Source organism: Salmo trutta, unplaced genomic scaffold (genome assembly GCF_901001165.1).
Source record: "Salmo trutta unplaced genomic scaffold, fSalTru1.1, whole genome shotgun sequence".
In the NCBI taxonomy this organism is placed as follows: Eukaryota; Metazoa; Chordata; class Actinopteri; order Salmoniformes; family Salmonidae; genus Salmo; species Salmo trutta.
The window spans coordinates 56932-82298 of NW_021823423.1; the positions used below are offsets into that span (position 1 = coordinate 56932).

Sequence of the window (25367 nt, forward strand, 5' to 3'; positions counted from 1 at the left end):
CTGTCCCTGTACTAGTGACTGACTGTCCCTGTACTAGTGACTGACTGTCCCTGTACTAGTGGCTGACTGTCCCTGTACTAGTGACTGACTGTCCCTGTACTAGTGGCTGACTGTCCCTGTACTAGTGACTGACTGTCCCTGTACTAGTGACTGACTGTCCCTGTACTAGTGACTGACTGTCCCTGTACTAGTGACTGACTGTCCCTGTACTAGTGGCTGACTGTCCCTGTACTAGTGACTGACTGTCCCTGTACTAGTGACTGACTGTCCCTGTACTAGTGGCTGACTGTCCCTGTACTAGTGACTGACTGTCCCTGTACTAGTGGCTGACTGTCCCTGTACTAGTGACTGACTGTCCCTGTACTAGTGACTGACTGTCCCTGTACTAGTGGCTGACTGTCCCTGTACTAGTGACTGACTGTCCCTGTACTAGTGACTGACTGTCCCTGTACTAGTGACTGACTGTCCCTGTACTAGTGACTGACTGCCCCTGTACTAGTGACTGACTGTCCCTGTACTAGTGACTGACTGTCCCTGTACTAGTGACTGACTGTCCCTGTACTAGTGACTGACTGTCCCTGTACTAGTGACTGACTGTCCCTGTACTAGTGACTGACTGTCCCTGTACTAGTGACTGACTGTCCCTGTACTAGTGACTGACTGTCCCTGTACTAGTGACTGACTGTCCCTGTACTAGTGACTGACTGTCCCTGTACTAGTGACTGACTGTCCCTGTACTAGTGACTGACTGTCCCTGTACTAGTGACTGACTGTCCCTGTACTAGTGGCTGACTGTCCCTGTACTAGTGGCTGACTGTCCCTGTACTAGTGACTGACTGTCCCTGTACTAGTGACTGACTGTCCCTGTACTAGTGACTGACTGTCCCTGTACTAGTGACTGACTGTCCCTGTACTAGTGACTGACTGTCCCTGTACTAGTGACTGACTGTCCCTGTACTAGTGACTGACTGTCCCTGTACTAGTGACTGACTGTCCCTGTACTAGTGACTGACTGTCCCTGTACTAGTGACTGACTGTCCCTGTACTAGTGACTGACTGTCCCTGTACTAGTGACTGACTGTCCCTGTACTAGTGACTGACTGTCCCTGTACTAGTGACTGACTGTCCCTGTACTAGTGACTGACTGTCCCTGTACTAGTGACTGACTGTCCCTGTACTAGTGACTGACTGTCCCTGTACTAGTGACTGACTGTCCCTGTACTAGTGACTGACTGTCCCTTTGGTCACTGTCTGTGGAATGATGAGCCAGATTGCGCTTTGAAGACAACTGGGAACTCGGGAAAAAGCAGGTCAAATCATGACGTCAGTGATCTTCAGGTCGGAAAGTCGAAGCTCTAGAAAGATGCCCGAATTTCCGAATGAGTTGACCATTCAAAACAATTTTAGCCTGTCGGAGCTCGTTTTTTTTCGAGTTGCCAGTTGTCTTGAACGCACTGAAGTCGGTAGTCGGAGATTTCCGAGTTCCCAGTTGTTTTGAGGCAATAAATAGATTACGGAGAGGCCACCGGTCGGACTAAAATACGTTTCCCATAATGCGGCAGCAAAAAAAGTAGTTTTTCTATAGCCCTAGTGCTCATCTGGGAAATGTAGTCACTAAAAATAGCATGTAGAACGTTCTGTAATGTCATTACATATGGAATGAAAAATACATTTCCCATGTTGTCATACATGTACTATGCTCAAATGTCCTATACAGTCGTCCTTAGGATGTCTATTGATACCTGCCGCAAATAGGCCTACAGTAGTCTATCGGTCTACTGGTACCTTCGCACTCACTGTATGAGCTGTACAAAAACGTAAGGCAAATGCCGTCATAGCTACGTATAGTTAAGCTATTCCATTGGAAAATATTTTTAGCCAAGAGAGAAGGGCGCACATCACGGGGAAGAGAGGCAGCCCATCCGACCGCAGACTGGGAAGTAGCCTCGGCGATGTTGTGGATATGAAGATGAGGAGGAATGTTTCTTGTTGACTCGCCGATTTTTCCACGAATGTGTTTTGTTGGCGAATTGTTTTCATGATCTATGAAATTCTAATAGAAGGACATATGGTTCGGAGCTGCGTTTTCCAGCCGAAAGAGATCTGATTTTTGACAGGACAGGCCGGCAGAGCATCCGCTGATCGAGAGGTCGGTTTGTGATAAGTTGCACTTTGACAGCCGGATCTGAGTCTGGGTCTACTTTGTTACTTATTGCCTATGAATGGGCTTAGCCATTCTACAGTAGCCTACTGCTGTAGAATGCATTCATACGTGAAACAGTCTAGGATGTTGTATCGTAAGTAGCCAAGCCTACTGTATTTTGCTTTACGCTTCAGTAAGCGTTAAAATTGTATTTCTATTCTAGGTTGTCGACGCCTCCACTTCCCTTTTCTCTCCACCATGCTGCCCAGTTTGCAGAGAGTCCTGCGGCCCGCCCTCATTCTGAGGTCGGGGAACATGTTGGGAAGAGTCCGCGGGTCAAACCTAGCTCCGCTACGCCAGCCTGTACCGATACTGCCCAGCCAGCAGTGCTGCGACTTGGGCACACACCCTCACAAGGACCCGATGGAGCCCTTGAACTCGCCGCAAGGAGCCAAGGATTTTATTTATAGTCTTCACCCCACCGAACGCACTACCCTGCTTAGAGAACTGCACCGGTTTGAGTCGATAGCAATAGCTCAAGGTAAGAATAAGAACAGTAGTCTACTGGAAAATGTGTCACTTCCCCGAGTTGCACAGAGAGTTTATTATAGTGTCTGGTCCTTTACGGTTCGTCCCACCCTCAGCTAAGCTGATTGGTCCAGAAACCAAAGAATGACAAAATACGTATTGTTTCAAATGTGTAGGTGTAAAAATAAATGTTTCTAGACCTATTACATTGTACTATAGGTCCATTACAAAACAATACGTTATTTCTCTATTGATATCAATACATTCTGCCCTCAAATTGTGAGATTTCTGTATCTGTAAAAGTAGTTGAGGATAGAATGCTTATACCCTTGTTGTAAGCAGTATAGTAATGTGTGTGTGTATGTGTGTGTGTGTATGTGTGTGTTAGTGTGTTAGTGTGCGATATGGAGAGAGAGGAATAGAGAGAGAGAGGGGAGAGAAGAAGAGACAGAGAGAGAGGGAAGAGAAAAACACAGGGAGAGAGGAATAGAGAGCGAGCAAGGGGAGAGAATGAGAGACACAGGGGGAGAGAGAGGGAGAGAGGGGAGAGAAAGAGAGAGACAGGGAGCGAGGGAGAGCGTGAGAGAGGGAGAGGGAAGAGAGAGAGACGGGGGAGAAAGAGAGAGACGGGGGAGAAAGAGAGAGACAGGGAGCGAGGGAGAGAGTGAGAGAGGGAGGGAAGAGAGAGAGAGGGTGGGGGGATAGAGAGAGCCAAAGTGCTAGAGAGCATCATGGTTGCAGATGATGTCTGTAATGATGAAGTGGTGTTGAGGCTGTTGAAGCACACTTCTCCTGCTCTCTCTGTTATCCATAGGGAGCAGATGTCTCCTGGGTCACATGGGGCTGAGGAGTGGGATGCTTCTGACTGTTACCCTGGCCTTAATACTTTATAATGGGCATTGTGCACTGGACTGCTGTTTCTGGAATAACCTACTGAGAGACATTTGTCCACCTGGTGTTACGGTAAACATTTGTCCACCTGGTTTGGTGTTACGGTAAACATTTGTCCACCTGGTTTGGTGTTACGGTAAACATTTGTCCACCTGGGTTTGGTGTTACGGTAAACATTTGTCCACCTGGGTTTGGTGTTACGGTAAACATTTGTCCACCTGGGTTTGGTGTTACGGTAAACATTTGTCCACCTGGTTTGGTGTTACGGTAAACATTTGTCCACCTGGTTTGGTGTTACGGTAAACATTTGTCCACCTGGGTTTGATGTTACGGTAAACATTTGTCCACCTTGTTTGATGTTACGGTCAACATTTGTCCACCTGGTTTGGTGTTACGGTAAACATTTGTCCACCTGGGTTTGATGTTACGGTAAACATTTGTCCACCTGGTTTGGTGTTACGGTAAACATTTGTCCACCTGGTTTGGTGTTACGGTAAACATTTGTCCACCTGGGTTTGATGTTACGGTAAACATTTGTCCACCTTGTTTGATGTTACGGTAAACATTTGTCCACCTGGTTTGGTGTTACGGTAAACATTTGTCCACCTGGGTTTGATGTTACGGTAAACATTTGTCCACCTGGGTTTGATGTTACGGTAAACATTTGTCCACCTGGTTTGATGTTACGGTAAACATTTGTCCACCTGGTTTGGTGTTACGGTAAACATTTGTCCACCTGGGTTTGATGTTACGGTAAACATTTGTCCACCTGGTTTGGTGTTACGGTAAACATTTGTCCACCTGGTTTGGTGTTACGGTAAACATTTGTCCATCCTGGTTTGGTGTTACGGTAAACATTTGTCCACCTGGGTTTGATGTTACGGTAAACATTTGTCCACCTGGTTTGGTGTTACGGTAAACATTTGTCCACCTGGGTTTGGCGTTACGGTAAACATTTGTCCACCTGGTTTAGTGTTACGGTAAACATTTGTCCACCTGGGTTTGGTGTTACGGTAAACATTTGTCCACCTGATTTGGTGTTACGGTAAACATTTGTCCACCTGGTTTGGTGTTACGGTAAACATTTGTCCACCTGGGTTTGGTGTTACGGTAAACATTTGTCCACCTGGTTTGGTGTTACGGTAAACATTTGTCCACCTGGTTTGGTGTTACGGTAAACATTTGTCCACCTGGTTTGGTGTTACGGTAAACATTTGTCCACCTGGGTTTGGCGTTACGGTAAACATTTGTCCACCTGGTTTAGTGTTACGGTAAACAATTGTCCACCTGGGTTTGGTGTTACGGTAAACATTTGTCCACCTGATTTGGTGTTACGGTAAACATTTGTCCACCTGGTTTGGTGTTACGGTAAACATTTGTCCACCTGGGTTTGGTGTTACGGTAAACATTTGTCCACCTGGGTTTGGTGTTACGGTAAACATTTGTCCACCTGGTTTGGTGTTACGGTAAACATTTGTCCACCTGGTTTGGTGTTACGGTAAACATTTGTCCACCTGGGTTTGGCATTACGGTAAACATTTGTCCACCTGGTTTAGTGTTACGGTAAACATTTGTCCACCTGGGTTTGGTGTTACGGTAAACATTTGTCCACCTGATTTGGTGTTACGGTAAACATTTGTCCACCTGGTTTGGTGTTACGGTAAACATTTGTCCACCTGGGTTTGGTGTTACGGTAAACATTTGTCCACCTGGTTTGGTGTTACGGTAAACATTTGTCCACCTGGGTTTGGTGTTACGGTAAACATTTGTCCACCTGGTTTGGTGTTACGGTAAACATTTGTCCACCTGGGTTTGATGTTACGGTAAACATTTGTCCACCTTGTTTGATGTTACGGTAAACATTTGTCCACCTGGTTTGGTGTTACGGTAAACATTTGTCCACCTGGGTTTGATGTTACGGTAAACATTTGTCCACCTGGTTTGGTGTTACGGTAAACATTTGTCCACCTGGTTTGGTGTTACGGTAAACATTTGTCCACCTGGGTTTGATGTTACGGTAAACATTTGTCCACCTGGTTTGATGTTACGGTAAACATTTGTCCACCTGGTTTGGTGTTACGGTAAACATTTGTCCACCTGGGTTTGATGTTACGGTAAACATTTGTCCACCTGGTTTGGTGTTACGGTAAACATTTGTCCACCTGGTTTGGTGTTACGGTAAACATTTGTCCATCCTGGTTTGGTGTTACGGTAAACATTTGTCCACCTGGGTTTGATGTTACGGTAAACATTTGTCCACCTGGTTTGGTGTTACGGTAAACATTTGTCCACCTGGGTTTGGCGTTACGGTAAACATTTGTCCACCTGGTTTAGTGTTACGGTAAACATTTGTCCACCTGGGTTTGGTGTTACGGTAAACATTTGTCCACCTGATTTGGTGTTACGGTAAACATTTGTCCACCTGGTTTGGTGTTACGGTAAACATTTGTCCACCTGATTTGGTGTTACGGTAAACATTTGTCCACCTGGTTTGGTGTTACGGTAAACATTTGTCCACCTGGGTTTGGTGTTACGGTAAACATTTGTCCACCTGGGTTTGGTGTTACGGTAAACATTTGTCCACCTGGTTTGGTGTTACGGTAAACATTTGTCCACCTGGTTTGGTGTTACGGTAAACATTTGTCCACCTGGGTTTGGCATTACGGTAAACATTTGTCCACCTGGTTTAGTGTTACGGTAAACATTTGTCCACCTGGGTTTGGTGTTACGGTAAACATTTGTCCACCTGATTTGGTGTTACGGTAAACATTTGTCCACCTGGTTTGGTGTTACGGTAAACATTTGTCCACCTGGGTTTGATGTTACGGTAAACATTTGTCCACCTTGTTTGATGTTACGGTAAACATTTGTCCACCTGGTTTGGTGTTACGGTAAACATTTGTCCACCTGGGTTTGATGTTACGGTAAACATTTGTCCACCTGGTTTGGTGTTACGGTAAACATTTGTCCACCTGGTTTGGTGTTACGGTAAACATTTGTCCACCTGGGTTTGATGTTACGGTAAACATTTGTCCACCTGGTTTGATGTTACGGTAAACATTTGTCCACCTGGTTTGGTGTTACGGTAAACATTTGTCCACCTGGGTTTGATGTTACGGTAAACATTTGTCCACCTGGTTTGGTGTTACGGTAAACATTTGTCCACCTGGTTTGGTGTTACGGTAAACATTTGTCCATCCTGGTTTGGTGTTACGGTAAACATTTGTCCACCTGGGTTTGATGTTACGGTAAACATTTGTCCACCTGGTTTGGTGTTACGGTAAACATTTGTCCACCTGGGTTTGGCGTTACGGTAAACATTTGTCCACCTGGTTTAGTGTTACGGTAAACATTTGTCCACCTGGGTTTGGTGTTACGGTAAACATTTGTCCACCTGATTTGGTGTTACGGTAAACATTTGTCCACCTGGTTTGGTGTTACGGTAAACATTTGTCCACCTGGGTTTGGTGTTACGGTAAACATTTGTCCACCTGGTTTGGTGTTACGGTAAACATTTGTCCACCTGGTTTGGTGTTACGGTAAACATTTGTCCACCTGATTTGGTGTTACGGTAAACATTTGTCCACCTGGTTTGGTGTTACGGTAAACATTTGTCCACCTGGGTTTGGTGTTACGGTAAACATTTGTCCACCTGGGTTTGGTGTTACGGTAAACATTTGTCCACCTGGTTTGGTGTTACGGTAAACATTTGTCCACCTGGTTTGGTGTTACGGTAAACATTTGTCCACCTGGGTTTGGCGTTACGGTAAACATTTGTCCACCTGGTTTAGTGTTACGGTAAACATTTGTCCACCTGGGTTTGGTGTTACGGTAAACATTTGTCCACCTGATTTGGTGTTACGGTAAACATTTGTCCACCTGGTTTGGTGTTACGGTAAACATTTGTCCACCTGGGTTTGGTGTTACGGTAAACATTTGTCCACCTGGTTTGGTGTTACGGTAAACATTTGTCCACCTGGGTTTGGTGTTACGGTAAACATTTGTCCACCTGGGTTTGGTGTTACGGTAAACATTTGTCCACCTGGTTTGGTGTTACGGTAAACATTTGTCCACCTGGTTTGGTGTTACGGTAAACATTTGTCCACCTGGGTTTGGTGTTACGGTAAACATTTGTCCACCTGGTTTGGTGTTACGGTAAACATTTGTCCACCTGGGTTTGGTGTTACGGTAAACATTTGTCCACCTGGGTTTGGTGTTACGGTAAACATTTGTCCACCTGGTTTGGTGTTACGGTAAACATTTGTCCACCTGGTTTGGTGTTACGGTAAACATTTGTCCACCTGGGTTTGGTGTTACGGTAAACATTTGTCCACCTGGGTTTGGTGTTACGGTAAACATTTGTCCACCTGGGTTTGGTGTTACGATAAACATTTGTCCACCTGGGTTTGGTGTTACGGTAAACATTTGTCCACCTGGTTTGGTGTTACGGTAAACATTTGTCCACCTGGGTTTGATGTTACGGTAAACATTTGTCCACCTGGTTTGGTGTTACGGTAAACATTTGTCCACCTGGTTTGGTGTTACGGTAAACATTTGTCCACCTGGGTTTGATGTTACGGTAAACATTTGTCCACCTGGTTTGATGTTACGGTAAACATTTGTCCACCTGGTTTGGTGTTACGGTAAACATTTGTCCACCTGGGTTTGATGTTACGGTAAACATTTGTCCACCTGGTTTGGTGTTACGGTAAACATTTGTCCACCTGGTTTGGTGTTACGGTAAACATTTGTCCATCCTGGTTTGGTGTTATGGTAAACATTTGTCCACCTGGGTTTGATGTTACGGTAAACATTTGTCCACCTGGTTTGGTGTTACGGTAAACATTTGTCCACCTGGGTTTGGCGTTACGGTAAACATTTGTCCACCTGGTTTAGTGTTACGGTAAACATTTGTCCACCTGGGTTTGGTGTTACGGTAAACATTTGTCCACCTGATTTGGTGTTACGGTAAACATTTGTCCACCTGGTTTGGTGTTACGGTAAACATTTGTCCACCTGGGTTTGGTGTTACGGTAAACATTTGTCCACCTGGTTTGGTGTTACGGTAAACATTTGTCCACCTGGTTTGGTGTTACGGTAAACATTTGTCCACCTGATTTGGTGTTACGGTAAACATTTGTCCACCTGGTTTGGTGTTACGGTAAACATTTGTCCACCTGGGTTTGGTGTTACGGTAAACATTTGTCCACCTGGGTTTGGTGTTACGGTAAACATTTGTCCACCTGGTTTGGTGTTACGGTAAACATTTGTCCACCTGGTTTGGTGTTACGGTAAACATTTGTCCACCTGGGTTTGGCGTTACGGTAAACATTTGTCCACCTGGTTTAGTGTTACGGTAAACATTTGTCCACCTGGGTTTGGGTGTTACGGTAAACATTTGTCCACCTGATTTGGTGTTACGGTAAACATTTGTCCACCTGGTTTGGTGTTACGGTAAACATTTGTCCACCTGGGTTTGGTGTTACGGTAAACATTTGTCCACCTGGTTTGGTGTTACGGTAAACATTTGTCCACCTGGGTTTGGTGTTACGGTAAACATTTGTCCACCTGGCCTGGGTTTGGTGTTACGGTAAACATTTGTCCACCTGGTTTGGTGTTACGGTAAACATTTGTCCACCTGGTTTGGTGTTACGGTAAACATTTGTCCACCTGGGTTTGGTGTTACGGTAAACATTTGTCCACCTGGTTTGGTGTTACGGTAAACATTTGTCCACCTGGGTTTGGTGTTACGGTAAACATTTGTCCACCTGGGTTTGGTGTTACGGTAAACATTTGTCCACCTGGTTTGGTGTTACGGTAAACATTTGTCCACCTGGTTTGGTGTTACGGTAAACATTTGTCCACCTGGGTTTGGTGTTACGGTAAACATTTGTCCACCTGGGTTTGGTGTTACGGTAAACATTTGTCCACCTGGGTTTGGTGTTACGGTAAACATTTGTCCACCTGGGTTTGGTGTTACGATAAACATTTGTCCACCTGGGTTTGGTGTTACGGTAAACATTTGTCCACCTGGGTTTGGTGTTACGGTAAACATTTGTATTCCTTTAGCCATAGGATGTTCTCCTATCCTTCTCACCATCAGACTCTCCTCTGTGTATATGGCTGTCTGGGTTCAAACCCGGGTCACCTGAGCACAGTAAGACTCTGGTTTGAACCCGGGTCACCTGAGCACAGTAAGACTCTGGTTTGAACCCGGATCACCTGAGCGCAGTAAGACTCTGGTTTGAACCCGGGTCACCTGAGCACAGTAAGACTCTGGTTTGAACCCGGATCACCTGAGCGCAGTAAGACTCTGGTTTGGACCCGGGTCACCTGAGCACAGTAAGACTCTGGTTTGAACCTGGATCATCTGAGCGCAGTAAGACTCTGGTTTGAACCTGGATCACCTGAGCAGAGTAAGACTCTGGTTTGAGCCCGGGTCACCTGAGCGCAGTAAGACTCTGGTTTGAACCCGGGTCACCTGAGCACAGTAAGACTCTGGTTTGAACCCGGATCACCTGAGCGCAGTAAGACTCTGGTTTGAACCCGGGTCACCTGAGCACAGTAAGACTCTGGTTTGAACCCGGATCACCTGAGCGCAGTAAGACTCTGGTTTGGACCCGGGTCACCTGAGCACAGTAAGACTCTGGTTTGAACCTGGATCATCTGAGCGCAGTAAGACTCTGGTTTGAACCTGGATCACCTGAGCGCAGTAACACTTCGCTGAGCTAAACACCGGCAAAACCTTAGGCATTACCTCAAGGAGATAACTGAAGCCTTCAGGTCCCACTGAGTCACCTCCATTACATACAGTACTGTAGGTATTTAATGTCTCCCCTCCTCCAGTCCTAGCCCAGGGTCCTAGCCCAGGGTCCTATCCCAGGGTCCTATCTCAGGGTCCCAGCCCAGGGTCCCAGCCCAGGGTCCTATCTCAGGGTCCTAGCCCAGGGTCCAAGCCCAGGGTCCTATCCCAGGGTCCTATCTCAGGGTCCTAGCCCAGGGTCCTATCTCAGGGTCCTATCTAAGGGTCCTAGCCCAGGGTCCCAGCCCAGGGTCCTATCTCAGGGTCCCAGCCCAGGGTCCTATCTCAGGGTCCTATCTCAGGGTCCTATCTCAGGGTCCTATCTCAGGGTCCTAGCCCAGGGTCCTATCTCAGGGTCCTAGCCCAGGGTCCTATCTCAGGGTCCTAGCCCAGGGTCCTATCTCAGGGTCCTATCTCAGGGTCCTAGCCCAGGGTCCTATGTCAGGGTCCTAGCCCAGGGTCCTATCTCAGGGTCCTAGCCCAGGGTCCTAGCCCAGGGTCCTAGCCCAGGGTCCTATCTCAGGGTCCTAGCCCAGGGTCCTAGCCCAGGGTTCTAGCCCAGGGTCCTATCTCAGGGTCCTAGCCCAGGGTCCTAGCCCAGGGTCCTATCCCAGGGTTCTATCCCAGGGTCCTATCCCAGGGTCTTTGCATCTTTTTGATCTGAGGTCCTCCTCACTGTTCACTGTATAAGTAGTTGCTGTCTATATCTGTGCTCTCTGAATCAGTAGAGCAGTAGTGAATGTGATAAGTATTATTTCTAGTACTGCTGACTCTCCTGATCGTAGAGGGGAAAGAACAACAGGTATTGTCTCCTCTACATGATAGTACAGGAACAGGAAGGAAGGTGTGTAGTACTCACCACTAACAGAGATTATACTGCACCCTCTATTCTCTCCATTAGGTTTATTGAGGAGGACTGAATGGGTTTCTAGACGTTCATCTGTTTTGTTGCGTTTCTGTTGAGGTTATTGTGTGTAGGGGACACATTCCCTTATGGGTCATTTAGACAACAGCTACTAAAGGACAATAGAATTGATGATGGCTCTTATGTGGTGTCAAGAGGCTCTCAGTGTTTAACATCTGTTCATAATATTACCGCGGCTAGTACGGGTCATTCTCCTGATGTCGTTATTGGCACAATGTAAGAAATCAACACTTGAAGCATATTTCTTGGACAATTGGCTCTTTTGGATGGCAATTTATTGAGAAACGTAGTGTGGAAAATTGTCACGTTTTCATTTCCCCGCTGTAAAACAATATATCGACAGATGTATCGGTAAGTTTAGTCGGGAATCGGTATCGGACCCCAAAAAAACAATCGGTCGGACTCTACGAAGGATCTTTATTGAATCTCTATAACATTGAGAATTGGCCTCCTGAGTGGCACAGCGGTCTAAGGTACTGCATCACAGTGCTTGAGGCATCACTACAGACCCGGGTTCGATCCCAGGCTGTGTTACAGCCGGCTGTGACCGGGAGACCCATGAGGCGGCGTACAATTGGCCCAGTGTCGTCTGAGTTAGGTCGTGGTTTGGCCCATCGCGCTTTAGTGACTCCTTGTGGCGGGCCGGGCACCTGCAAGCTGACCTCCGGTCACCAACTGGACGGTGTTTCCTCTGACACATTGGTGCGGCTGGCTTCCGGGTTAAGCCGAGCAGTGTGTCAAGAAGCAGGGTCGTGTTTTAGAGGACGCATGGCTCTCGACCTTCGCCTCTCCCGAGTCCGCAGGGGAGTTGCAGCGATGGGACAAGACTGTAACTACCAATTGGACATCATAAAAAAGGGGTAAAAAAATAAAAAGATTGAGAATCAATTCATTGACAATGTCTGAATCAAGACCCAATTAAGAGATCTTAAACGTTAAAAGTAGCTTCCCTAAGTAGCATGATCATTTGGTAACCTGTCAACTGACACGTCATAAAGCATTTCAATCTGCCTGGGGATGCTCAATGATGCTGCCACAATGTAGTTATTGGGCTGATGTTAAATGCCATATGGAATACAGATCTACTGCGGTATGGAAGTACCTCTCAGATCAATCTCAGGAACAGCACTTCATTCCACAGGAGCAACAGGGGTCATGTTAAACACTGTCTATTGACAAGATTCAAGGCTCTGTTTTTTTTGGCCTTGAATGAGAGGTGAACAAGAGGTTACATGGGGAAAAAGAGGTGGTAGTTATTTGTGCTATGACCTACTGGATTAACCTACAGCAACTGGCAGATATAATCTGTGTCCCAAATGGTACACTATTCTCTATATAGTGCACTACTTTTGACCTGGGCCCATAGGGTGCCATTTGGGATGCAGCTAAAGGCCTATGACCAGATGAACACAAATGAAGACTAGAGGGGATAAAGAAGGAAAAGGCTCTTCAATATTTCATCCTCCATTTGGTTTAATTACAGTCTATTGCCATGGTGCTGGGGGAGTTCCTGCTCTGAAAATAGAGTTCAAGGATGCGTCCCAAATGGCACCCTATTCCCGATATAGTGCACTACTTTAGACCTGGGCCCTATGGGACCCTATTCCCGATATAGTGCACTACTTTAGACCTGGGCCCTATGGCACCCTATTCCCTACAGTGAGGGGAAAAAGTATTTGATCCCCTGCGGATTTTGTACGTTTGCCCACTGACAAAGAAATGATCAGTCTATAATTTTAATGGTAGGTTTATTTGAACAGTGAGAGACAGGATAACAACAAAAAAATCCAGAAAAACGCATGTCAAAAATGTTATAAATTGATTTGCATTTTAATGAGGGAAATAAGTATTTGACCCCCTCTCAATCAGAAAGATTTCTGTCTCCCAGGTGTCTTTTATACAGGTAACGAGCTGAGATTAGGAGCACACTCTTAAAGGGAGTGCTCCTAATCTCAGTTTGTTACCTGTATAAAAGACACCTGTCCACAGAAGCAATCAATCAATCAGATTCCAAACTCTCCACCATGGCCAAGACCAAAGAGCTCTCCAAGGATGTCAGGGACAAGATTGTAGAGCTACACAAGGCTGGAATGAGCTACAAGACCATCGCCAAGCAGCTTGGTGAGAAGGTGACAACAGTTGGTGCGATTATTCGCAAATGGAAGAAACACAAAAGAACTGTCAATCTCCCTCGGCCTGGGGCTCCATGCAAGATCTCACCTCGTGGAGTTGCAGTGATCATGAGAACGGTGAGGAATCAGCCCAGAACTACACGGGAGGATCTTGTCAATGATCTCAAGGCAGCTGGGACCATAGTCACCAAGAAAACAATTGGTAACACACTACGCCGTGAAGGACTGAAATACTGCAGCGCTCGCAAGGTCCCCCTGCTCAAGAAAGCACATACACATGCCTGTCTGAAGTTTGCCAATGAACATCTGAATGATTCAGAGGACAACTGGGTGAAAGTGTTGTGGTCAGATGAGACCAAAATGGAGCTCTTTGACATCAACTTAACTCGCCATGTTTGGAGGAGGAGGAATGCTGCCTATGACCCCAAGAACACCATACCCACCGTCAAACATGGAGGTGGAAACATTATGCTTTGGGGGGGTTTTTCTGCTAAGGGGACAGGACAACTTCACCGCATCAAAGGGACGATGGACAGGGCCATGTACCGTCAAATCTTGGGTGAGAACCTCCTTCCCTCAGCCAGGGCATTGAAAATGGGTCGTGGATGGGTATTCCAGCATGACAATGACCCAAAACACACGGCCAAGGCAACAAAAGAGTGGCTCAAGAAGAAGCATATTAAGGTCCTGGAGTGGCCTAGCCAGTCTCCAGACCTTAATCCCATAGAAAATCTGTGGAGGGAGCTGAAGGTTCGAGTTGCCAAACGTCAGCCTCGAAACCTTAATGACTTGGAAAAGATCTGCAAAGAGGAGTAGGACAAAATCCCTCCTGAGATGTGTGCAAACCTGGTGGCCAACTACAAGAAACGTCTGACCTCTGTGATTGCCAACAAGGGTTTTGCCACCAAGTACTAAATCATGTTTTGCAGAGGGATCAAATACTTTTTTCCCTCACTGTATATAGTGCACTTCTTTAGACCTGGGCCCTATGGGCATTATATATGGAGTCAAGGGCAGGGCAGCCATTAGGGGGGGATACTAATGATTCCCAAGGGGAGTCAGTTTCCTACAGTCTTGATCCCCAAGGGGAGTCAGTTTCCTACAGTCTTCATCCCCAAGGGGAGTCAGTTTCCTACAGTCTTGATCCCCAAGGGGAGTCAGTTTCCTACAGTCTTGATCCCCAAGGGGAGTCAGTTTCCTACAGTCTTGATCCCCAAGGGGAGTCAGTTTCTTGCAGTCTTGATCCCCAAGGGGATTCAGTTTCCTACAGTCTTGATCCCCAAGGGGAGTCAGTTTCCTACAGTCTTGATCCCCAAGGGGAGTCAGTTTCCTGCAGTCTTGATCCCCAAGGGGAGTCAGTTTCCTGCAGTCTTGATCCCCAAGGGGAGTCAGTTTCCTACAGTCTTGATCCTCAAGGGGAGTCAGTTTCCTACAGTCTTGATCCTCAAGGGGAGTCAGTTTCCTACAGTCTTGATCCCCAAGGGGAGTCAGTTTCCTACAGTCTTGATCCCCAAGGGGAGTCAGTTTCCTACAGTCTTGATCCCCAAGGGGAGTCAGTTTCCTGCAGTCTTGATCCCCAAGTGGAGTCAGTTTCCTACAGTCTTGATCCCCAAGGGGAGTCAGTTTCCTACAGTCTTGATCCCCAAGGGGAGTCAGTTTCCTGCAGTCTTGATCCCCAAGTGGAGTCAGTTTCCTGCCGTCTTGATCCCCAAGAGGAGTCCGTTTTCTGGAGTCTTGATCCCCAAGGGGAGTCAGTTTCCTGCAGTCTTGATCCCCAAGGGGAGTCAGTTGACTGCGACAGTGTCACCTTCATGGTATAGGCTATAGTCCTCTAGGGCTTGTGTTACACGTACAGGCAGAAAGGGAGACAGGCAGGCAGACAGTTAGACAGAGTCATGCAGACACACAGGCAGTTAGAGAGGCGTGCAGACAGGCAAGGTGGAAGGCAGGCAGGCAAACAGGCAGACAGAGAGGTAGGCAGACAGGGAGACAGGCAGGGAGACAAGCAGGCAGAGAGGAAGACGGACAGGTAGAGAAGCAGGCAGACAGGCAGTTAGACAGAGAGGCAGAGAGACAGGCAATTAGACAGCCAGACAGGGAGAGAGGCCGATAGAGAGGGAGAGATTTAGGGAGGGAAGAAGGAAGGGAGAGATGCAGGAGGGTAGGAAGGAGGCAACATAGCACGTGGTGGAGGCACTCACAGGAGGACGCTGTCCTCTAATCACCATGGTGCCTTGTGGGGGATGGGGAAGTGGCTCAACTTTACGACCTTGATTTGCCTATCTACAGTATCACACACACACACACACACACACACACACACACACACACACACACACACACACACCCTGCCTATCTATCTATCCTGCAGCTCTAACAGGCCTTCGAGGTACCTAATGAACACAGGCACCACCAGTGCTTTCAAGGAGCTGCAGTAGTAAGCATAGCAACCCACTGTAGGCCCACTGTACCGTTACCCACAGTGGGTTTTATGCTGCTTTAAAGCTTTATGCTTCTGGGATATGTGGGAAGCTAGCGTCCCACCTCGACAACAGCCAGTTAAATTGCAGAGCGCCAAATTCAAACAACAGAAATCTCATAATTAAAATTCCTCAAACATACAAGTATTATACACCATTTTAAAGCTTAACTTCTTGTTAATCCAGCCACAGTGTCTGATTTCAAAAAGGCTTTTCGGCGAAAGCATACCATATGATTATGTTAGGTCAGCGCCTAGTCACAAAAAAACATACAGCCATTTTCCAGCCAAAGAGAGGAGTCACAAAAAGCAGAAATAGAGATAAAATTCATCACTTACCTTTGATGATCTTCATCAGAATGCACTCCCAGGAATCCCAGTTCCACAATAAATGTTTGTTTTGTTTCGATAAAGTCCATATTTATGTCCAAATACCTCCTTTTTGTTTGCGCGTTCAGTTCACTATTCCAAATGCAGAAGGCGCATGCACTAAGTCCAGGCGAAAAGTAAAAAAAGTTGCATTACAGTTTGTAGAAACATGTCAAACGATGTATAGAATCAATCTTTAGGATGTTTTTATTATAAATCTTCAATAATATTCCAACCGGACAATTCCTTTGTCTTTGGAAATGAAAAGGAACTCAGCTCGCTCTCATGGCCGCGCGCGTGACTGAGCTCATGGCATTTTTCCAGACACCTGGTTGAAACAGTTCTTATTCTCTCCCCATTCACAGTAGAAGCATGAAACAACGTTCTAAAGACTGTTGACATCTAGTGGAAGCCTTAGGAAGTGCAATATGACCCCACAGACACTGTATATTGGATAGGCAATCACTTGAAAAACTACAAACCTCAGATTTCCCACTTGCTGGTTGGATTTTTCTCAAGCTTTTGCCTGCCATATGAGTTCTGTTATACTCACAGACATAATTCAAACAGTTTTAGAAACTTCTAATTACTAATAATATGCATATCCTAGCTTCTGGGCCTGAGTAGCAGGCAGTTTACTCTTGGCACCTTATTCATCCAAGCTACTCAATACTGCCCCCAGATCCCAAAGAAGTTAAATCTACAGCAGGGTTATGACATCTTGTATTTTACTACTGCTGTGTCTGATGTATCTCACACACGTCAGTTTGCTGAGATTTACTACTGTAGGTCAGTGCACCTTAGTGCCTGGTCGCCATAGCAACACTTTGTGTTCAGTCTCACAAGTGTCAAGGTTGTTGATCATTTAAAGGTTTCTTTATGAAACCTGCAGAGATATACAGCATTTATGCTCTTTCCTTTCCCAGTTAACTTGATTTGTGTAAGAATAACAAAGTAGTCATGCATCCGTTGTTGAGGGCATCTTGATCGGTGAGGTAAAACCCTTCTCTGTAAGGGCCAATAACAGCCAGCCTTTCACTCTTCGTAACTATTGAACTTGAGAAATCATTTCTGCTCTGAATGTTGTTTCATTAAAATGCAAGTCATACACAACTCTAGACACAAATGGAAATGTTGTGATGATGTTAGTTTATGTGGTGACAACCTGAGGACAGCCATTACATGTTCAGGGTTACCAGATGGGGCGGCCAGACAGACTAATATAATAACACTTCCCCAGTCTGGACTGGAGCCATTTGTTCTTGCTGAAGAGTAAAGATGAGACATTGTACTGAAGATATTAGACAACCTGAAGAAAACAGTATTTGTCATATTGGCGTTAGTATCTTATTACCGTCCTCTCTGTTTAATTTTATTCCCTTTTCTCATCTTTCCTCTCTTCTCCTCTGACTCTATCCTTCTCTCTTCCTGTTTCTCCCTCCATCCTCTCTCTTTCCTCTCTTCTCCTCTGACTCTATCCTTCTCTCTTCCTGTTTCTCCCTCCATCCTCCCTCTTTCCTCTCTTCTCCTCTGACTCTATCCTTCTCTCTTCCTGTTTCTCCCTCCATCCTCCCTCTTTCCTCTCTTCTCCTCTGTCTCTATCCTTCTCTCTTCCTGTTTCTCCCTCCATCCTCTCTCTTTCCTCTCTTCTCCTCTGACTCTATCCTTCTCTCTTCCTGTTTCTCCCTCCATCCTCCCTCTTTCCTCTCTTCTCTGTCTCTATCCTTCTCTCTTCCTGTTTCTCCCTCCATCCTCTCTCTTTCCTCTCTTCTCCTCTGACTCTATCCTTCTCTCTTCCTGTTTCTCCCTCTATCCTCTCTTTACTTTTATTCAGCATCCGAGAAGTCTTGCTCCAGCAGTGGTTAGTGGGTCTTGCTCCAGCGGTGGTTAGTGGGTCTTGCTCCAGCAGTGGTTAGTGGGTCTTGCTCCAGCAGTGGTTAGTGGGTCTTGCTCCATCAGTGGTTAGTGGGTCTTGCTCCAGCAGTGGTTAGTGGGTCTTGCTCCAGCAGTGGTTAGTGGGTCTTGCTCCAGCAGTGGTTAGTGGGTCTTGCTCCATCAGTGGTTAGGGGTCTTGCTCCAGCAGTGGTTAGTGGGTCTTGCTCCAGCAGTGGTTAGTGGGTCTTGCTCCAGCAGTGGTTAGTGGGTCTTGCTCCAGCGGTGGTTAGTGGGTCTTGCTCCAGCGGTGGTTAGTGGGTCTTGCTCCAGCGGTGGTTAGTGGGTCTTGCTCCAGCGGTGGTTAGTGGGTCTTGCTCCAGCAGTGGTTAGTGGGTCTTGCTCCAGCAGTGGTTAGTGGGTCTTGCTCCAGCAGTGGTTAGTGGGTCTTGCTCCAGCAGTGGTTAGTGGGTCTTGCTCCAGCGGTGGTTAGTGGGTCTTGCTCCAGCGGTGGTTAGTGGGTCTTGCTCCAGCGGTGGTTAGTGGGTCTTGCTCCAGCGGTGGTTAGTGGGTCTTGCTCCAGCAGCGGTTAGTGGGTCTTGCTCCAGCAGTGGTTAGTGGGTCTTGCTCCAGCAGTGGTTAGTGGGTCTTGCTCCAGCAGTGGTTAGTGGGTCTTGCTCCAGCAGTGGTTAGTGGGTCTTGCTCCAGCAGTGGTTAGTGGGTCTTGCTCCAGCAGTGGTTAGTGGGTCTTGCTCCAGCAGTGGTTAGTGGGTCTTGCTCCAGCAGTGGTTAGTGGGTCTTGCTCCAGCAGTGGTTAGTGGGTCTTGCTCCAGCAGTGGTTAGTGGGTCTTGCTCCAGCGGTGGTTAGTGGGTCTTGCTCCAGCGGTGGTTAGTGGGTCTTGCTCCAGCGGTGGTTAGTGGGTCTTGCTCCAGCGGTGGTTAGTGGGTCTTGCTCCAGCGGTGGTTAGTGGGTCTTGCTCCAGCGGTGGTTAGTGGGTCTTGCTCCAGCGGTGGTTAGTGGGTCTTGCTCCAGCGGTGGTTAGTGGGTCTTGCTCCAGCGGTGGTTAGTGGGTCTTGCTCCAGCGGTGGTTAGTGGGTCTTGCTCCAGCGGTGGTTAGTGGGTCTTGCTCCAGCAGAGCTGTGTGTGTGATGTTAGTGGGTCTTGCTCCAGCAGAGCTGTGTCTGTGATGTTAGTGGGTCTTGCTCCAGCAGAGCTGTGTCTGTGATGTTAGTGGGTCTTGCTCCAGCAGAGCTGTGTCTGTGATGTTAGTGGGTCTTGCTCCAGCAGAGCTGTGTGTGTGATGTTAGTGGGTCTTGCTCCAGCAGAGCTGTGTGTGTGATGTTAGTGGGTCTTGCTCCAGCAGAGCTGTGTGTGTGATGTTAGTGGGTCTTGCTCCAGCAGAGCTGTGTGTGATGTTAGTGGGTCTTGCTCCAGCAGAGCTGTGTCTGTGATGTTAGTGGGTCTTGCTCCAGCAGAGCTGTGTGTGTGATGTTAGTGGGTCTTGCTCCAGCAGAGCTGTGTGTGTGATGTTAGTGGGTCTTGCTCCAGCAGAGCTGTGTGTGTGATGTTAGTGGGTCTTGCTCCAGCAGAGCTGTGTCTGTGATGTTAGTGGGTCTTGCTCCAGCAGAGCTGTGTCTGTGATGTTAGTGGGTCTTGCTCCAGCAGAGCTGTGTCTGTGATGTTAGTGGGTCTTGGCCGCCTCAGGAGGTAGTGTGGAGATAGAGAGAGGAGGGAGTGTCCTCAGAGGAGGGGGTGTGGAGGTAGAGAGAGGAGGGAGTGTCCTCAGAGGAGGGGGTGTGGAGGTAGAGAGAGGAGGGAGTGTCCTCAGAGGAGGGGGTGTGGAGGTAGAGAGAGGAGGGAGTGTCCTCAGAGGAGGGGGTGTGGAGATAGAGAGAGGAGGGAGTGTCCTCAGAGGAGGGGGTGTGGAGGTAGAGAGAGGAGGGAGTGTCCTCAGAGGAGGGGGTGTGGAGATAGAGAGAGGAGGGAGTGTCCTCAGAGGAGGGGGTGTGGAGATAGAGAGAGGAGGGAGTGTCCTCAGAGGAGGTAGAGAGAGGAGGGAGTGTCCTCAGAGGAGGGGGTGTGGAGGTAGAGAGAGGAGGGAGTGTCCTCAGAGGAGGGGGTGTGGAGGTAGAGAGAGGAGGGAGTGTCCTCAGAGGAGGGGGTGTAGAGATAGAGAGAGGAGGGAGTGTCCTCAGAGGAGGGGGTGTGGAGTTAGAGAGAGGAGGGAGTGTCCTCAGAGGAGGGGGTGTGGAGATAGAGAGAGGAGGGAGTGTCCTCAGAGGAGGTAGAGAGAGGAGGGAGTGTCCTCAGAGGAGGGGGTGTGGAGATAGAGAGAGGAGGGAGTGTCCTCAGAGGAGGTAGAGAGAGGAGGGAGTGTCCTCAGAGGAGGGGGTGTGGAGATAGAGAGAGGAGGGAGTGTCCTCAGAGGAGGTAGAGAGAGGAGGGAGTGTCCTCAGAGGAGGGGGTGTGGAGATAGAAAGAGGAGGGAGTGTCCTCAGAGGAGGTAGAGAGAGGAGGGAGTGTCCTCAGAGGAGGGGGTGTGGAGATAGAGAGAGGAGGGAGTGTCCTCAGAGGAGGTAGAGAGAGGAGGGAGTGTCCTCAGAGGAGGGGGTGTGGAGATAGAGAGAGGAGGGAGTGTCCTCAGAGGAGGTAGAGAGAGGAGGGAGTGTCCTCAGAGGAGGGGGTGTGGAGATAGAGAGAGGAGGGAGTGTCCTCAGAGGAGGTAGAGAGAGGAGGGAGTGTCCTCAGAGGAGATAGAGAGAGGAGGGAGTGTCCTCAGAGGAGGGGGTGTGGAGGTAGAGAGAGGAGGGAGTGTCCTCAGAGGAGGGGGTGTGGAGACAGAAAGAGGAGGGAGTGTCCTCAGAGGAGATAGAGAGAGGAGGGAGTGTCCTCAGACAAGGCAGAGTCTCGTTCTCTTAATTTCAATTTCGATTTAAGGGTCTTTATTAAGCAAGTGAAATAGATAATAAACAAAAGTGAAATAAACAATAAAATGAACAGTAAACATTACACACACAGAAGTTCCAAAAGAATAAAGACATTTCAAATGTCATATTATGTCTATTTGATGTGCAAATAGTTAAAGTACAAAAGGGAAAATTAATAAATATGGGTTGTATTTACGGTGGTGTTTGTTCTTCACTGGTTGCCCTTTTCTTGTGACAACAGGTCAGAAATCTTGCTGCTGTGATGCAACACTGTGGTATTTAACCCTGTAGATATGGGAGTTTATCAAAATTGGTTTTGTTTTCAAATTCTTTGTGTGTCTGTGTAATCTGAGGGAAATATGTGTCTCTAATATGGTCCTACATTTGCCAGGAGGTTAGGAAGTGCAGCTCAGTTTTTTGGCAATTTTAATAATTTTAACCGTACACTTGTTGTTTGTGTTCATGGATTTTATAATGTCGTATGTTTTCCCCCAACACCACTTTCCATCAATTTGTATCGCAGACCTTCCTGCCAAATTGAGTCTAAAGCTTTTTTTAAATCAACAAAGCATAAGAAGACTTTGCCTTTGTTTTAGTTTGTTTGTTCAATTAGGGTGTTCAGACGTGGTCTGTTGTACGGTACGCTGTTGACTCTGTTGACTTATATGCTGTTGATGTTGTTGACTTATATGCTGTTGATGTTGTTGACTTATATGCTGTTGACGCTGTTGACTTATATGCTGTTGATGTTGTTGACTTATATGTTGTTGACTTATATGCTGTTAACTTATATGCTGTTGACTCTGTTGACTTATATGCTGTTGACTTATATGCTGTTGATGTTGTTGACTTATATGCTGTTGATGTTGTTGACTTATATGCTGTTAACTTATATGCTGTTGACTCTGTTGACTTATATGCTGTTGACTTATATGCTGTTGACGCTGTTGACGCTGTTGACTTATATGCTGTTGACTCTGTTGACGCTGTTGACTTATATACTGTTGACTCTGTTGACTTATATGCTGTTGACTCTGTTGACGCTGTTGACTTATACTGTTGACTCTGTTGACTTATATACTGTTGACTCTGTTGACTTATATGCTGTTGACGCTGTTGACTCTGTTGACTTATATGCTGTTGACGCTGTTGACGCTATTGACTTATATGCTGTTGACACTGTTGACTTATATGCTGTTGACACTGTTGACTAATATGCTGTTGACTTATATACTGTTGACTCTGTTGACTTATATGCTGTTGACTCTGTTGACTCTGTTGACTTATATGCTGTTGACACTGTTGACTTATATGCTGTTGACTCTGTTGACTTATATGCTGTTGACTTATATACTGTTGACTCTGTTGACTTATATGCTGTTGACTCTGTTGACACTGTTGACTTATATGCTGTTGACACTGTTGACTTATATGCTGTTGACTTATATGCTGTTGACTCTGTTGACTTATATGCTGTTGACTCTGTTGACTTATATGCTGTTGATGTTGTTGACTTATATGCTGTTGACTCTTTTGACGCTATTGACTTATATGCTGTTGACACTGTTGACTTATATGCTGTTGACTTATATGCTGTTGATTTATATGCTGTTGACGCTGTTGACTTATATGCTGTTGATTTATATGCTGTTGACTCTGTTGATTTAAATGCTTTTGACTCTGTTGATTTATATGCTGTTGACTTATATGCTGTTGACTTATATGCTGTTGACTTATAGGCTGTTGACTTATAGGCTGTTGACTCTGTTGACTCTGTTGATTTATATGCTGTTGATTTATATGCTGTTGATTTATATGCTGTTGACTCTGTTGACTTATATGCTGTTGACGCTGTTGATTTATATGCTGTTGACTCTGTTGACTTATATGCTGTTGATTTACATGCTGTTGACTTATATGCTGTTGACTCTGACTTATATGCTGTTGACTCTGTTGATTTATATGCTGTTGACTTATATGCTGTTGACTCTGTTGATTTATATGCTGTTGACTTATATGCTGTTGATTTATATGCTGTTGACGCTGTTGATTTATATGCTGTTGACTCTGTTGACTTATATGCTGTTGACTCTGTTGACTTATATGCTGTTGACTCTGTTGACTTATATGCTGTTGACTTATATGCTGTTGACTCTGTTGATTTATATGCTGTTGACTTATATGCTGTTGACTCTGTTGACTTATATGCTGTTGACTCTGTTGATTTATATGCTGTTGACTCTGTTGATTTATATGCTGTTGACTCTGTTGACTTATATGCTGTTGACTCTGTTGATTTATATGCTGTTGATTTTAATGCTGTTGACTCTGTTGATTTATATGCTGTTGACTCTGTTGACTTATATGCTGTTGACTTATATGCTGTTGACTCTGTTGACTTATATGCTGTTGACTCTGTTGACTTATATGCTGTTGATGTTGTAGACTTATATGCTGTTGACTCTGTTGATTTATATGCTGTTGACTTATATGCTGTTGACTCTGTTGACTTATATGCTGTTGACTTATATGCTGTTGACTCTGTTGACTTATATGTTGTTGACTTATATGCTGTTCACTCTGTTGATTTATATGCTGTTGACTTATATGCTGTTGACTTATATGCTGTTGATTTATATGCTGTTGACTCTGTTGATTTATATGCTGTTGACTTATATGCTGTTGACTCTGTTGATTTATATGCTGTTGACTTATGCTGTTGATTTATATGCTGTTGACTCTGTTGATTTATATGCTGTTGACTTATATGCTGTTGACTCTGTTGATTTATATGCTGTTGACTTATGCTGTTGATTTATATGCTGTTGACTCTGTTGATTTATATGCTGTTGATTTATATGCTGTTGACTTATATGCTGTTGACTCTGTTGACTTATATGCTGTTGACTTATATGCTGTTGACTTATATGCTGTTGACTTATATGCTGTTGATTTATATGCTGTTGACTTATATGCTGTTGACGCTGTTGACTTATATGCTGTTGACTCTGTTGACTTATATGCTGTTGATGTTGTTGATTTATATGCTGTTGACTCTGTTGATTTATATGCTGTTGATTTATATGCTGTTGACTTATATGCTGTTGACTCTGTTGACTTATATGCTGTTGACTTATATGCTGTTGACTTATATGCTGTTGACTTATATGCTGTTGACTTATATGCTGTTGACTTATATGCTGTTGACTTATATGCTGTTGACTCTGTTGATTTATATGCTGTTGACTCATATCCCCTGGTTGTTATTGGGGTCAAATTTGTCTCCACTTTTATGGATTGGGGTGATCAGTCCCTGGTTCCAAATATTGGGGAAGAGACCAGAGCTGAGGATGATGTTAAAGAGTTTAAGTACCACCAATTGGAATTTGTGGTCTGGATATTTTACAATTTAATTTTGGATAGCATCAACCCCACAGGGGGGTTTGTATTTTGTCCTGTAGTTCATTCAATGTAATTGGAGAATCCAGTGGGTTCTGGTAGTCTTTAAATAGTTCAGATTTGTATTTGATCATGTATATGTTTTTGCTGTTTGTTCTTTGTGGTCCCGTGTGGATCAGTTGGTAGAGCATTGGTGTTTGCAATGCCAGGGTTGTGGGTTCGATTCCCACGGGGGACCAGAACGAAAGAAAAAAATAAATATATGAAATGTATGCATTCACTACTGTAAGTCGCTCTGGATAAGAGTGTCTGCTAAATGACGTAAATGTTATAGAGACAAAAAGATTGGATTGGAGAAGGGGTTTATCCATACATCTCTGTTTTGGATAGATAACTCTTTGTTGTTATTTGTTTAGAGTTTTCCAATCTTCCCAGAAGTGGTTAGAGTCTATGGATTCTTCAATTACATTGAGCTGATTGAGGCTTCACCATAGTGAAGGCATAGTGAAGGCATAGTGAAGGCGTAGTCTCGGGTTTTCTGGGTCTCTATGTTTGTGGTTGGACAGGTTTCTCAATTCATTTTTTGGGGTTTTGCATTCTTCATCAAACCATTTGTCATTGTTGCTCATTTTCTTAAGTTGTCTGCTTGAAATGTTTAGATTTGATAGGGAAGCTGATAGATCAAATATACTGTTTAGGTTTTCTACTGCCAAGTTTACACCTTTTGTCCAGGAAATTGTCTAGAAGGGATTGAATTTGTTGTTGCCTAATAGTTTTTTGGTAGGTTTCCACATTACTTTCCTTCCATCTATAGGATTACATAATATTATTCAGTTCCTTTGGCTTTGATGCCTCATGGTTGAGCATAGCTCTGTTCAAGTAGAGTGTGATTTTGCTGT

General features: G+C 45.7%; 1 protein-coding gene across 1 annotated transcript in view; it reads left to right on the top strand.

The window, feature by feature from the left end:
• The first annotated feature begins 1704 nt into the window (after positions 1–1704).
• The window catches only part of LOC115190903 (transmembrane protein 65), an 89354-nt gene continuing 65691 nt past the window's right edge, over positions 1705–25367 (top strand). Inside the window, exons 1-2 of the mRNA XM_029748934.1 lie at positions 1705–2149; positions 2367–2684. Of these exons, the coding sequence (XP_029604794.1) occupies positions 2402–2684 (283 nt within the window). The 5' untranslated portion in view covers positions 1705–2149; positions 2367–2401. The remainder of the gene's footprint in view (positions 2150–2366; positions 2685–25367) is intronic.